At 45.6% G+C, this 15,692-nt stretch overlaps 1 protein-coding gene across 1 annotated transcript; it reads left to right on the top strand.

The window, feature by feature from the left end:
- Window positions 1-5,683: 5,683 nt before the first annotated feature.
- PRKAB1 (protein kinase AMP-activated non-catalytic subunit beta 1) lies at window positions 5,684-13,693 on the top strand. The gene is made up of 8 exons (XM_065033782.1): window positions 5,684-5,892; window positions 7,102-7,276; window positions 8,123-8,289; window positions 8,892-8,985; window positions 9,948-10,062; window positions 11,303-11,436; window positions 11,942-12,010; window positions 12,089-13,693. Exons 2-8 carry the CDS (start codon window positions 7,112-7,114, stop codon window positions 12,164-12,166), a joined length of 822 nt encoding a protein of 273 aa, XP_064889854.1. The 5' UTR covers window positions 5,684-5,892; window positions 7,102-7,111; the 3' UTR covers window positions 12,167-13,693.
- Window positions 13,694-15,692: the final 1,999 nt, after the last annotated feature.

Below are 15,692 nucleotides of genomic sequence, written 5' to 3'. Positions count from 1 at the left end.
AAGCAAAAGCAGGATTTCTGCCCTACATGATACTATACGTCCAGTCTGTTCTGTGGCTAGTACATTCAGATGCTTCTAGAGATCACTTAATGCTCAAAGTATCAGTGAGGTAGGCTCTTGGCTTCATTTTCAAAATAGCATCCAGCAAGAGTGTTGAGGCCTTTTCAGAGTGGTCCCTCGGTGGTGTCTTCGGGGCTTTCCTACCAAGAGGAAAAAGTGATCAGATGAGGCTACCAAAGGAGGTCTCTCAGCAGGTAATGAAGGTCACATTTTCACCACTTTGAATTGCTGGCATCCAAGTCAACACCATTGCATTGCTGTAGTAGTCGTTTTCTACGTCAGTGTACTAAAAGCTAAAGCGTGTACAAAAAGTGTCGTCCCGCAAAATAGTAAACTCCAGTACTTTAAACTAAACCACAGCTAGTCCTCTGGGAGGGGAGAAGGATTTCCAGAGTTATCTGGCACTAGAGGATAAGGGTAGGCAACTCAAAGTATTTTTTGGAAGTGCCTAACAAGGATTTAAGTCAATAGGAGCTAGACACCTGGCTCGTTCAGATGCTTTTGAAAACCATACTGGAAATCTAACTTGCATCTTGATGCTAATAAATATCTTTGAAGTCTCGTTCTTAATACAACTGAGAATTGAGCCATTGTATCTTTAGTGCTTCTGAAGATAAATGTTGCTACCTTACAGTGCTATTGATTGGTATAAAAATAAAGGCTTTATATTAAACCACTTAATGTGACGGAGAAAATGCAGCAATTCCTCTAATGTCCTTTAATGCTTCTGTGTCATAGGTAATCTTACTTTTGCTTTACTAATGTACTGACATTGGTTCTCTTCATTTATTTATGTTTACACGAATTTTCAACCATGTTTGAGAAATGCGATCAAACACAGCTTGTCCTGGAAATTAATATGGTCCTTGTGCAACCAAATAGGTCTGTCATAGGTGTGATGGCCCCATACAAAGAGAGGTATCAAACATAGGGAAGTGAAATTACATTTTACTGCCCAAATCGGCAAGACCCCTGGTGACAGCAGTGGATCTGGAAGGCAGGATCCAGTTGTCTGACTGAGGAATTAGTGCCTGCTTTATATTCTGAGGGGCATATAAATTAATTTCATTATCTGTTACAAGCTCTGGAAATTACCTTTTCTTCATCATCATGCATCTAGATTTGGATTTGCCCATGATTGTTCTGCATTGCACCTACCATTTTTTGGTGGGGAAAAAATCCACAAACCTGTCATACATATGTGCTGAATGATGTTATTTCATGAAATAGGGGGGGAAAAGCAGTCAAATGTATTTCAACTCAGCATCTGTGTCCTGGCAGAATCTTCCTTCCACAAAGCTACTCAGGGCTTCCATTTTTTGATGCAGTCTTCCTGCATGCTGAAGGCACCAACTAATGCCTGAAGTCCTGCTCTCTTTTCCTTCTTGCATGTATTACAGGCAGAGACAGATGGAAACTTGAAATTGCTGGCCTCAGCTCCTGGATCATGTTAGCATCTTTCGCTTCTTACGGGGCAGCTGCGTTCTGTAAAACAGCAGTGTGCATGTATCTTGATATGTAACCCTAGAAGAGGGCTTCTAAATATAAGAGGAGTTTCTTTGCTGCTGTATGAAGGGGGTCAGCCAGACGCTTAAACAGCGTGCAGTGTATGTTTCATCAGATTGCACAGCAAAAAAAAAATCAAGGGGACAACACAAAATTAAATTCTTAGGTGCCTCTCTGCAGGCACACCCAGGAGTTTACAGCTTGTGACTTGAAGATCAGCACTGGCTCTTCAATTTGTGTGATTGCAGCCCCAATCCATGAACAGTGTGGCTCATGGCCCCAGGAGCTGTTGCTTTTCTACCAGTATCTCTTGATATGTGCTCAGTATGAACTGTGTTCTGCCTCTCAGCCTGCAGACAGGTCCTGTCTGATTGCTGCCACAGTGTCGACCACTCGGAATCAGTCCAGAATCAGTCTGCTGGAGCAGTGTGTAAGTGTCTCCCTCTAGGCTCATTTCTTTACCTGGACACTAACTTTGTCTACCAGTTACTTAAGATGGATTTTGTTACTGATTTACATCAGTAGGAGAGAGACTGGGTCACGTTCCCAGTTAGTTTTTACTTTGTGTGAATTGTGTGCACACGTGCACAAGAGGATGCAGTTGAAGGACTGGATTCCCCAGGGCAAGTTAAGATTTAAATACTGAGAAAGTCACTGGACTGATTTGGGGCCAAGCTGGTAAGCGTCAGGCTGAAACACTACTTGAGTGTTTGTTTCTTCTTACTACCCTCCCATCTCCAACCTCATGTTTAATTAGTAGGTCTCTGAAGGTGTGCAGTGTTATGTTGGAGTAGGGATGAGAAGAGATGCAGCAGTCTAGGAGTGATTTTTATGTGTGCTCACAGCTTTCCCAAGCACAACGGCATGTTCTGCATGCGCAGCGACGGCATGCGGCCCTGAAATGTGAGTGAGCCTTCAAGGAGGCTGCCCAGCTTCCTCTGCATTACTCCCTGGCAGCCTGGCAAAATGGGCTAAATTCAGAAGTGACCTAAGAGGAGGGGGTTTAGAAATAGATCACTCAGCCAGTGTAAAGATGGAGGAGCAAACTTGGGAGCCCAAGGTAGAAAGGAAGGTTATTGTAAGAAATTTAACTGGAAAGTTTCTGTAGTTAAATTTATCCCATCTGGAACTCTAGGATAACTTCTGCTGCTGCTGCCACCCAACTCTTCATGACACAGAAGCTACAAGAAGAACTTGCTTATGTGTCCTTTATAATGTGATTTATGGCATGTCTGAATCTGATCTACCAGCTCATGACTGAGGGCGGCTCTTCTGTTTTTGTCGCACCTAGCTGTAGGGCTGAGTCAGCTTCCACTTTGCTTGCAATGACTTCTCTTTGGCTAAATAAGCTTGCATCATGTCAAGGGAAAACAACTTTGCCAGATATCAATGGGTTCATCAGGACTTTAAGCTGCACAGTATGAGACTTTAAGTCACTGTATTTCTTTTTTAACCTGTACTCTGGGGTAAGAAAGGGGGAAACTCCACTGAAATTAAGGGATGCACACTCCAGAGCGGGCTGTGTGGTAATGGTGACCCATGGCAGCTCAAAGAAATTTCCTTGAAAAGAAAAAAAGCACAGTCCACTTTTAAGTGAATTTCTTATTCAAAATTATTCCGTTACATTTTCCCCTGATCCTTTTACCCTCCAGCCAGCCATTTGTGATTCATATTGCTGTTATGATTCACCATACAATTTCCATGATACTACTACTTCTTCCTGAGCAGACAAACATAAATCCTAGGGGATCCACATAGTTGCTGTGATTGCTGATACAGAATTTTGTATTTGTTTTTGTGATGTATAAATTTGTTGTTTACTTAAGGTGAGTATTTGTTCCATGGAAATGTGGGTAGTGAACACAAGCAGGGTCCTGAATACACCAGAACAAAAGAATCTGAATTATTCTGGTACCACTGTCAGGAGTACTAAGTGAGGGCTAGGCCTGAGTGGCCTGTTGCTGTGTCCCCCACCTGAGAGATACGGTGATTTGGAAAACTAGGGAGAGTTGTCATGATAAATTATTTTAATGGCAAATGACACCTCTGACATTCTCACTAGGGAAGTTAACCAGGAACCAGGAAATTAATTTGTGACGCATATGGAGGTCTTGATGGAAGAATGTGAACCAGCTCCCCATCTGTTACATCCTTACCTGGCAGTAAGAAAAAGAAGGTTAAGACAGGTACGTAAAGGGGCAGGAGAAGAACAGTATTTTGTAGTCTTCCTTTGGAATGTGGACGCTGGTCCTGGATGGAGTGCAAAAAGGGGAATTTTTATGCCCTTCAAGAAGGGAAGGAAGCAAAAAGTCACCAACGCTGTTAAAGGGAGGAGCAAAACTCCAGCGTTCCATAAAATCAGTGGGTGGATGAGCAATGCCAGGCTCCTGTGGCATGTCTTTGGCTAATCTCTTGCTCCCGCATCTCCTGCTTTAACAGCTGCAAGGGAATTGGGCTCCCACTCAAGCTGACAGGATAAAACAATACTCTAGTGCATGTGAGGACCACGCACGCGGACGTGCCCCTGAGGAGGCAGGGGATGATTTATTGGGCAGCGCTGGTAAGTCCTCCACCTAAGACTCGTTGTTCACGGTGTAATGTCATCCAGCCCTCATAATTCATGGGGACCAGGCGCCTCACAGAAAGACTTACAGGGTGATTGCTGTAGGACTGTGCTACACTTATCTGTCACAACTGATAGTGAGGGAAGACAAGAATCGAGGTGGGAGAGGAAGGTGTTGTGGGGAAAAGAGGGAGGAGGCAGCCACAGTGAATCCCTACCACCAGAAGGTTGAGATGCCCGTGTCCATTGCCTCTGTCCTGTGCACAGGCCAGTGTCTCCCAAGGGTTTTGGTGTGTAGCACACAATGTGTGTATGGCTCATCACCGCGTAGGGAGGAACCATCACATTTTAATACCAAAACTTTAATACCAAAACAATAATGCTTTGACCCACCATGGATTAGTTACTACAACCTCATGAGCTGTTAGCAGTTTTTATCCTGTAGCTGATCACCTGTCTGTGGTTCTTAGAAGTAACACAAACCATTGCAAAGAAGTGAGCGTGGTCCCCAAAGTGTAGGTACTGTTGCTCGCGATGGGTCTGGCAGGCTGTTGTGCAGATCATCACAATGCTCCTACTGGGCAAGTGATGGACCAGACACGGTACCGTGTATCTCCAGCCTCCACTGCAGACAGTTCTGCAGACATAACCACACACAGAAGCGTGTGCATTGGCACTGGCCCAAAAAAAAAAAGGGGGGAGAACAAAACAATTAGGTTTGGAGACAAAGTATTCAGGAGTGTTAAGCTGTGTGAAATATCAGAATAACAACAGCTGCATTTTATAGCAGGGTAGCTGTTGTGCAGGGGCTGGGGAAGAGCTGCCCACAGGCATTCTCCTCGCAGCCCTCTGGCAGGCTGTCCCATGCCACGGTATTTACCCATGAAAGAGAAGCTCGGAGCAGCTGTTCTTCAAAACGTAGTGCAGGAGCCAGCCATGCACTTGCGATTAGGCATGGGGAATCTGTATATCCCCACAGGATTCTTCCCACAACGTAACAGCATGCCACACGGATACACTTCCATTTTGAAGGAATCCTGCTGTCTGTTTGCAGGTTGCTTCGATTGGTTAAGAAGAAAACAAACAATTCCTTGTCAAGAAAACTGCTGACCTGGGAACCTGCAGTTCTGTGTGTTGGAAAAGTGGAAGAAAGACAGTGACAGCTGATGAAGCGCAAAGGGTAAAATGAGTGTCATTGGAAATGCTTAGAAAAATATGTTAGAGAAATATAGAAGTGTAATTTAATTTGGGAAGCATTTATCAGTTAAGGACTTAAATTTTCATTTGTGCTTCCTCAGAGGAAAGCGCCATGTGCTGGCGGCGTCACAAGCTGCCTTGACCACTGAACTGTCAGCATCCGCACAGATGGCTCTTGCTCTGGTTTCATGTAGATGCGAAATGCATTTGTTGCCTGGCTCCAGTGTTCTGGTGCTCACTCATCTGCACTTCTGCAGATCCAGAACCTCCTTGTGGTGGCCAGGTGGAGAAAAGAGCTCTGAGGGGCAGGTAAAGAGCCCTCGCACGTCACTGCTGACCTCATACCTACGGCACCAGTTTAAGAGCGATATTCACCAGGTCTGGGACAAGTTCCAGGGGTCTGCGGGAGCCTCCCTGGAGCGCTCGGTGCGCGCTCCTGGCTGGGACCGGGGGCCGGCCCGGAACCTACGCGTCGGGCTCGGGTTCGCCCCGGGGCGGCAGCCCGGGCACCCGGCCGGAAGCGGAAGCGGCTCGGGGGCGGTGCAAGGCCAGCGCTCCGGCGGGAGGTGAGTTGGCCGGGCCGGGTGGGGTGGGGGGAACAGGGTCCTGGCGGTTGCTATGGGGACAGTTGCTACGGGGCCGCTGGGCTGCAAGGCCCGGGTCTGCCGCCAGCGCTCGGGGGCCGGCAGCGGCTGCCGGTGGGCCCTGGGCGGGGCGGGGCAGCGGCAGGAGTGCCCGGCTGCCCGCGGGGCGTGAATCGGCTCGGCCGGTAAAATGTACAGGTGCGTTTGCTGGGGAGAACCTCAGGGGCTATTCAGGTTCATTCGTGTCTTCTCAAAAGTGCATCTCACAGAATGAACCGTTCAAAGAAGATACAGAGTGCTCAAAGCTGCTGCAACTTCGCATAGCCAGCTAATGTCTGCATTTAGGCTTACTTTTTACCGTGCCAGTTAATTTATTTTTGTAGTTGTTTGAGTTAAGCCATGCCCACTGAGACTGATTTCAGGTTGTGACTGAAGTGGGATCAGTACAGGTGAAAGCTGGGTAACGACTGTAATTGGAGCTTAAAGGAAACAGGCTAATACCCCATACCTGTGTGTGTACCCTGCTGGGTTCTCTGCAGGGCCCGGTTTGTACAGCTCCACACGGCCCCTTTGGCCACCTCTCTGTTCCTGCTCTTCATCTGTAGGTCATTTTTCTGACAAGATGTGGCATGTGCATCCAGAGTCATCCCTTCTGCCCGTGGATGTGGCCGCACAGGCTGTGGGGCATGAGAAGTGCTGTGTTCCTTGCACCGCCTCTCCCAGAGAAAAGCAGAGGCTGGAGAAGCCTCCCCTGGAGCAGCTGTTTGTCCTGTGCAGTAGGCTGTTTGTGAAGCATTCTGATAGAAAGTTTTACTGAAGTTTCAGCCGATATGGAACACTATACACATAGGTATTGAGAAGACAGAAGAACAGGCACTTAGCTTGGAATGACAATACTAGTGTGCTGCAGTCACAGGTACCTGTTTGGACAACTTTTAGAGTGGCTGATTTTGCAGAAATGCTAGAGTGTTGAACTGTAGCATACTATTAAGAGCAGCTAAAAGTTGTCATTTAGTGTCTTTTTCTGAGTGTGATACAATCTGAAGATACTAGTGTTTGGGGTTAATCAAGTTTCTTAGATTCTCCAGTGCATAAACAGAGCCCAGGTCTACTGATGAGCCTGCTTTCCTGCCTGCTGCTGTTCTGGCTTCCAAAGTACCTGTACTGATCTGGCTTTTCCTGCTCTTTTAGGTCCTTAAAGATGGGAAATACAAGCAGCGAGCGAGCTGGACTGGAGCGTCATGGCCATAAGGCCTCCCGAGGTGACAGCTCAGGAGGAGCCATCAGTACGAAAGAGGGGGATAGACCAAAAATTTTAATGGACAGTCCTGAAGATGCGGACTTGTTCCACCCCGAGGAAATGAAAGTATGGCTGGTTTGTTCTTGTCTTGTAACACTAGGGCTTGGGGATGCTGTCCCACTGTGGTGCTCTTAGGAGCCTTCCTTAATTCTGTCATTGAGCATACACACAAAAGGAGAGATTGTTCAAGCAGACATGAGTGTAATGTTGTGGTTTCCAGCAATAATTAATTGTAGAAAAATTAAAATGTAACAGGCTGAAAGCTCTTCCCTAGTTGTAGGTACAGTGTCCCAGGTTCCTTCAGGTCCTTAATGCTTTTGCAGTCATCCGTGACATTTTATCTATTATTTTCCATACTAAAAGATCTGTTAACTGGATTTTTGCTCAGTTTTAGATGGATTGTTAGAAACATCTTGCTGTGTGTCACATTTCATAAGAATATCTAATGCAAAACTATGCTTAGATTTTGACTGTTGGACAGAGCTGTTTCCTATACATAACTCATAATCTTTATGCCAACTGCAAATTTTGTGCCTACGGTGTACATACAATTTAAATGCTTCTTAAGGGTATTTCTTCTTAATTATTCTTCTTCCTTTTCTTGTACCTGCGTATTTTGAAAACTCTTGTAAGCTCAAGCCATTTATTTTTAACCTAATTTAGGCTGGAGGAAGGGGGATTATTTTGCCTTCAGCAAATTTGAAAGGCTTTAACATCTTTGCAGAATCTGTGCAAATGAATTTGTGAACAGTGTCTACAAACACAGGGTTTCCAGTCTCTATCTGACATAACCTACTTGTAGATTTGTACATTAGCAAATCATGCCAAGTAAAACAAACGTGTTCAGTAAAATACAGGTTGTCTAAGTCTGCCAGGAAAGAATTTCTTTTGATTAAGACATTGTGCTTGTAGGCTCCGCTGGAGAAAGAAGAATTCCTAGCTTGGCAACAAGATCTGGAAGTGAACGATAAAACCCCCACTCAAGCTCGACCAACAGTCTTTCGCTGGACTGGAGGAGGAAAAGAAGTTTATTTATCTGGGTCTTTCAACAACTGGAGTAAAATTCCTCTGACAAGGAGGTAATAAATGGCTGCTGCTGTATCGGTGGTTTTCCTATGGACTGGGAACGCTTAGTGCAGTGATAAAGGTGGTCAGCTGATAGATTGGTGTTGTGCTTGGATTTACCACTTCCCTGCTTCTTTTCTCAAGCCCTTGATGAGAATCTTTTTGATTCTCAGATGGCAGAGGGTGAACACTGAGCTGTGTGTTACTTTTGAAGGAGTGATTTCTTCACTAGGCACCATGCAGGAATGACCTGAAACAATCCTTGTTGTGCAGTCTGCTGCCTGGCATAGAGTTGGGGCATGTACAGTGCAGCTGGTTTTAAGCACAGTGTCTCTGATGGCACATGTACTTTCTTGCCACATCGTTGGATTTTGCCCAGCTCCAAGGGTGCAGATTCTGCTTAGGAAACTCTGAGCCTGGGATACCTGCTGGTAAACTACATGAGTGAGAGAACAAACCTGTGTTAAGGTACCAAGAGGGCTCTGGAGCTCTGCTTATTTCTGTACCTGAGTAGGTATTTTATTTAAACTAAACTGTATCACAGTGTTTGTTGCAGTTTATAGATCAATGTACTTTTCAGAATATTTCAGGGCTGATTGTTTGTCTTGAATTCCAGTCACAATAACTTTGTCGCAATCCTCGACCTGCCAGAGGGAGAGCACCAGTACAAGTTCTTTGTGGACGGGCAGTGGACACACGATCCTTCAGAGGTAACGTTTTCTTTGCCTCGCCGTTTGTGTTCATTGAAGTGTCTGAAGATGAGAAGCCTGCTGGTTTCTCTGCCAATAGGTGGCTTTTTCAGAGAGCAGGTATTTCTGGGTTAACAATAGAAACTGCCTGTTCAAGCTGGTGAGAGAGAGATTTCTGATCCCAGCTGTCCTAGGTGGTGGCATCAGACTGGTGGCCTCAAAGGACAGGAGATTTTGTAACAAACAGGTGACAAGGACAAGGCGTTGGTTTATAAAAGATGAGCTTTTCTTGTCTAGTGCCAAACTGTCTCTTAAAGCACCATAATATTGCTGACAGCCCAAATCTCCCTCTGGTGTACTTGCTGTCAGTGCCAGAATGTTGCTATCACTGCTGTAGATGTTTTCATAGGCCAGTAATTGTGCCAAAATCTACCAGACCTTTTTTTTTTCCACCTCTGCTATTAAATGAGCTTTAACACTAGTCCGTCCAGCAGTCCCTACCTGCTTCAGCACCATTCACGGCTGCTGGTTCCAGTTTTCTTGCTGTCTTGGCAAACCTTGCAGAATTTACCTTGCAGTAAGTGGAGCTCATTGAACCCTCTGCCTTGGACTCCAGTCTTAGCTTTAGTAGTAAACTAGTAATACTAACCCTACTCTGTCCTACATCAGGCCATGCAGATCTTAGCCTGGCTCTGAAAGCCTTGTAGAAGCTAGCGGTAAAGCTTAGCTCCTTAGCCTTAGCTACAGCCCAAGAATTTATTGAGTGTTGTGGACCTGGCAGGTTCAACTGACATGCATCCCCCAGTCCTAAACCCTTCACTTGCTCTTAACCTAACACTAACTGTACAATGGTGAGCTCTTTGGTACTAGCCTATTTTAAAAGTAATATATCTCATTCTCGGTAATGCTGATTGTGTAGTTTTGAGAATCTGATAGTCCTGGAAGGTTTTTTATTCTGACTTTTGTACCTTGTTTCTTCCCAGCCGGTAGTAACCAGCCAGCTAGGTACCGTCAACAACATCATCCAGGTGAAGAAAACTGACTTTGAAGTATTCGATGCTTTGATGGTGGACTCCCAAAAATGTTCTGACATGTCTGGTATGAACTTACTGGTAATTTTGTATCGCACTTTTTAGAGCTGTTAAAAATTTAGTCTTCATTTTTATGCAAAGTTAAAATTCCAGTATAGATTAATCTCCAGCTTTGTCACGCCCTGGGGACGTGTGCAGGAATCACAAATGCACAATGGAAGAATGTGAAATGTGTAAAGGAGGACACCTCTGACAGAGCAACACGTGTCACTGCAGATCTGATTAGGAGGAAGTCATGGCTGCTTAATTGCTGTTTGGTTGCCTGTGTGATGGAAATGGCTGTTTCTAGCACACTCAGTGATGCATCAATCCCTACCTTACAACATCAAACCAATGTGGACAGCCTATATTGCTCCCAATTCCATCTTCCTCTGCTAAGGAGCTGGGCCAAGGAGGTCAGGAGTTGCACATTAAGAGGTAGAAATTAGGTGCATTTTAGTAGTGCTGACACAGACTTAGGAATATATCATATCTTCACAGTTTAGTATACATTATCTATATCTTAGAATAATAGGAAAATGCTGGTTTTGCTTAAGTCATCTCTGATACCAGCCTTGCCAACTGCTTTTTCTTGACCTCTGTAGGGCTGGAAACACTGATTAACATAGTATCTCCTTCAGAAGACCCATCCTTTGCATCTGAGGCAGCGGGGGTGTTTGGTTGGGTTTTGCTGTGTGGAACTTTCCCCTGGACAAAGCCTTTTTGGAGAAAGAGTGTGATTTGTGAGGCTTGGACAGTGCAAGAAGCCAGGAGGAGATTCAAGTAGATGCCTCCTCGCTACGTGCTGTAACAACCTTTCCTTAATTGCTTTAGACTCTGAAGAGCTCTTTCTATTGCCTTGTCACTGCCTGGGAATAATAGCTTCTTTTACATGTGCGTACCACGTTTTTAGTGCTTCCCTTGGCAGTGACATTGTGGAGCAATGTTTGCTGTTAGGTGTTCGCTGGAGAAGGGCTGGCCAGAGCTGACAGTGACGTTCTGGAGTGCAGTAGGGCCCTCAGGATGCCACCTCCCATATCTTTACAGCTAGTCTTAAGTCAGGCTCCAGACATATTAAATCTCTTCTTGGGTATTGATCGCTGTCTGCATCATCTGCTGCAGCTCTTCTATTTACATGCCATTGATTTCTTTGGGCTGCGTGTTCCTGGATGTGAAAATTGACGTGGAGTACCAGTAAAACTGTACCTATAAAGAGCAGATAACCTTACAGACTATTGAAGAATAAATATTCAACATCTCTCTGGCAGAGTTGTCAAGTTCACCCCCAGGACCGTACCACCAGGAGCCCTATGTCTGTAAGGCAGAGGAACGCTTTAAATCACCACCTATTCTGCCTCCCCACCTGCTGCAGGTCATCCTGAATAAGGACACAGGCATTTCTGTGAGTACATTAGCTTGTTTGGTTGAATAATGGCCTTGAGGGTGTGAATAGATGGGGAAAAAATCTGGGTACAGACAGAGGACAGGCAAGGAAAAACTTCAGAATAGTTGCTATGTTGGTAAATTCCTTGTTATGTGTGTCCGGATGGATGCATCTGAAGTAAATTTATTTTTCTACTTGACTGTCTTCAAAATTGAAAAGAAAGCTAGATTGGTATTTTACTCCCAGAAACCCTGACCTTCCCACTGCAACACTGCTTAGATGTCAAAAGCACATGACCAATAATTTAAGTCTGTCTCACAATTGCAGTGAGGATGCGGAGGGTTTCACCCTGGGGGGGTCTTGGATTGTTCTGAAACTTTGTGTTTCTTGGTGGACTCAGCGTAAGCAGCAGTGTGATTTATTTGAGGGTAGGGCTACAGACAGTGTTTATCACCCATCAGCTGTGATGAGTAAACTGTGAGTTGTTGGATTTTCACACTGTCTCACTTTATCTTTTCTCCAGTGCGATCCTGCTCTGCTCCCTGAACCCAACCATGTCATGTTGAACCACCTCTACGCGCTTTCTATCAAGGTGAGAGGCCAGGGCACATTCTTCACACTTGCAGCTTTTAGATGATTATATTTCTCACTTGTTTTCCATCTCCTGTAGGATGGCGTGATGGTGCTTAGCGCTACACATCGTTACAAGAAGAAATACGTGACTACTTTGCTGTACAAGCCAATATGAACATCATAGTAGTTTGTGACCAGTTGTTCTGGGCCAGTGCAGTCTTAGAACTTCTTCTCTTAACCAAACATATTCCTGCTCTGTGCTGTAGCAAATGAACTCTGAATTCATATTGTTTCTGAGACTTCCAAGTTCTCCTATATTTGCCTTTTTTTCCCAGTCCCACCTTGGAAGTTCTTGGAGATGGCAGCTTTGTGGCAACTAGACAGACGGCAAAGGTGTCAGTGCCCATCACCAGCTCAGTTAAAAACCCACCAGTTTAATTAGGCTGAAAAACGTGAAGGCAGCAACAGGTTAAAGGCCTTTAGCAGTGAGGCAGACTGTCAGAAAGAAATAAGCCAGCCTAAAGTCTAGAAAATTCAGGATTCTTGTGGAATCTTATTTGAGCTCAAGACTCAGTGAAAGCAAGCCCATTACTGCTTTCATAACTTGTTAAACACACAATTATTTCAGCAGTAAGTTCTAAACTTGCATGGCTGAAATAGGTGTAAATATTGATGATCTTCTTGTAGCAGCCTTTCTAGGCAAAAATTAGTGACACAATCAAGTACAAGATCATTGTTATTTTACGGTAGACTGGGGTTCACTGTTGCTACTGTGAATAGCTCTGTAGTTTTTCTCTTCATGAGAACTGAAATACAACTTTTCCCCTGTGGAATCTCTGGTGAAGACAATTGTTTTTAATGGCTGGATTTTTCTGTATATCATAAATGTGTCTTGCAGTAATCTGCTTTTTGAAACCATTTTTTCTTGCTGTCACTCGTAAGGACACCGTTAAGCTGGGACAGGTTAGCTGTAAGGCAGTCGGTGTGTGCAGTTTAGAGGTTAGTTCTTCAGTGACAGCCTGGGGGTGATGCCAAGTCCCCTGTATCCAGTGGCCAAACTTGCCCCTCGGTGTGAGCAGTTGCAGGATGCTGGATGCAGCAGTGCTGTGCCCTCTGTGCCCAGGGCTGTGAAACCCCTGGTGCTTCTGCAGCCAGGGCTGCAGGGATCTCTGCAACTTTTTATCATGTTTATATTTTCTAAGTGATTATAGTAATGCCAGGTTGCCTGTACTTGGTACTGACAGCCTGTTTTATCCCAAACCAAACGCAACGTTAATGCAAAACCGCTTGCCAGTGTGCCTCGGGCCTGCCCGGGAGGAACCGGCGCAGGAAAGGACCTGCCGGGTCCTTCCTGCTGTTTGGTTTTTGGTGCCTGAGAGTGCCAGTGACTGTGCCAATGATCACCACCCCCGTCCCACTGTGGGCAAGAGGACACTGCACAAACAGTGCAGGGTCTGAGTGGGGACAGGAGCTGCACAGTTCAGTGAACCAGCCCAGCAGAAGGGTGCTTTGCCACCCTCGGATCTGGTCACCAGCCTTGTTGCAATATTCTGAGCAGCTCCGTAGATCTGGGTCTAGTGCAATGGTTTTCTCTGAAAACTCTTTCTTCGTCCTGTGCTACGGATAGTATTTGGTATTCTGAAACATGGAATTGCTTTTGTTTTCAGCCTCTTCAGAAACAAATAAAACATTTTCAAGAAAAGTGGGTGACTTGTTTTGTTATTATCCTCCCCTCTTTGGTTACCTCAGCTTCCTTGAGTCGTTAGTTTTTTATAACCTGTGGTTGCCTGATTGCTGTTTTATGCCTCGGTGGATTGTGCAAGTTTTTTATCCATAGATGCAGCTTGAAACACTTTGTCCGCTTGCAGCTGGTTAGTAAAGAAGATGAGGGAGGTGTTAGTGTGTGCTTGTGATGTAAAGTTTACAGGAAGAACAAGCTCCAGTGGTCAGTTCATGAGGCTGAAAAGCCTGGTATTGGCCTTAAGCCTCCGTCAGCCTCTTTGTTCCAGCAACCCTTTTGTTTTCCCAAGCCTTTCTCCTTGGCAGTGCGTGATCGTGGGTTGGATGTGACTTGTGGTGTCACAGGCACATGTGTGGCATTGGATTAGGCTGTGCACCCCCCTGTCCGATTTATGAGCTCCGGCAAAGTGACGTGTGGGAGGTCAGGGGGGAGGCTGTGGTTGGGCTGGTTGGTGCTCACACCTCTGTGCTTTGCCAGGGGAGGTGCAGGTTCTTTTTAGTTTGAGCTGGTTGTGTCAGGGTGGTGACAAAGATGCATCGATAGCAGAGAAGGAAGAGCAGGTTGGAACAGTTAATGAATATAACGTGTTTGCCTTTTGTTGAAATGTGAACTCAGTCAAAACACTCAGAAGTTTAAATGCAGAAGTATATGCTGGTAGATAAACGTGTGACCACAACCATCCTTTGTCAGTTCCCTGCCACAGAGAAATCTGGTGCTTCAATAGTATTAAACAATGATGTTAAATGAGGGCTTTTCCTCCCATAGCAGGGTCAGCAAGGGGGCGCCAGCTCCCACGTCTGCTCCTGGGGCTGGATTGTGCGCCGCAGGGCGCCAGGTGTGGGTTAAATGCAGTGGAAGCGAACTGCGTGAGGGCATTTATGTAAACCTGGGTCGGTTTGGTCAGATACATGTCAGCAGGAGGGACAAGTGTTGTAATTTTTCAACTGTGTTCAAAGAAATGTAGATGTGAGAAGGTACTGGCAGACAGATGTTGTGCAGTGAGCCCTCTTAAATGCTTTTAGTGCCGGCGGGGAAATGATACCACAAGTTTCTTATTTGAATGATCTAGAATTATTTTTTTTGCCAGAAAAGAGGAGCTTAGAGGTAGCTGAGTAAGTTTGGTTTGTTATTTTCTTCAGTTGCAAAACAAATTTTTCACATGTCAAAGACCAAAGCAGCAGAAACTTTGAGAAATGGAGAACAGAAAGGAAGGTGAGTGTGTGCGAGACTTACAGACTTGGTCTCATTAGTTCTTGCTAAGCTTTGTGGATTTTTTTCTCAATTATGTACTTGTGTGACTCACTCCAGGCTTTTCATCAGTGTTGGTATGGTGGAACCACAGGGCAAACCCAAATATTTTATAGAAAGGTTGGTTGTTGGTTTTGGTTGGGTTTGGTATTGGTTGGTTGTGGTTTGATTTTTTTTTCACTTGCCCTTGGTACATCGTGTGCAGCCCCAAAAAAGCTCTTTGTGTGCCCCAGAAGTCAGGGTGAGGGCACAGGCTGTGACCTGCCAGAGCCCCACACAGCCCTGAGGGCTCCTCGGGGGACTATTCCTGATCAGCTCCCCCTTTCCGTGCTTGCTGGGTGAGCGCAGCTGCCTGTGGGCCGGGTGACCATGGCATTCCTGGCACCATCTCGGGAGCCCCAGCCTCCCCCAGGTGAGCAGCCCCCAGCCCCACACCCCTTTCTCCTCAGCAGCAGCAACCGCAGGAGCGCTGGCTCCCAGCGGGGCGGGGAGCGGATGGATGAAGAGGTAAGCCAGTTGTTTTGCTTTTGCTGTGGGGCGGGGGGGGCGCTTTTTGGGTCTTTTTGTTAGGTTGTTTTCTGTGTGACAGGTGAATGAATTAGATTAATCACACTGTGTTCCCTTATTGTAATGGGATGAATCAAATCCCTCCAAAGGCAAATGCTAGATCAAGAGCTGGATTTATTAGCTCACTTACATTCCCCACCCACAT

This window comes from Columba livia, chromosome 17, assembly GCF_036013475.1.
Source record: "Columba livia isolate bColLiv1 breed racing homer chromosome 17, bColLiv1.pat.W.v2, whole genome shotgun sequence".
In the NCBI taxonomy this organism is placed as follows: Eukaryota; Metazoa; Chordata; class Aves; order Columbiformes; family Columbidae; genus Columba; species Columba livia.
Note: the sequence above shows the minus strand (reverse complement) of the source record. Positions and strands in the feature narration are given on the sequence as shown.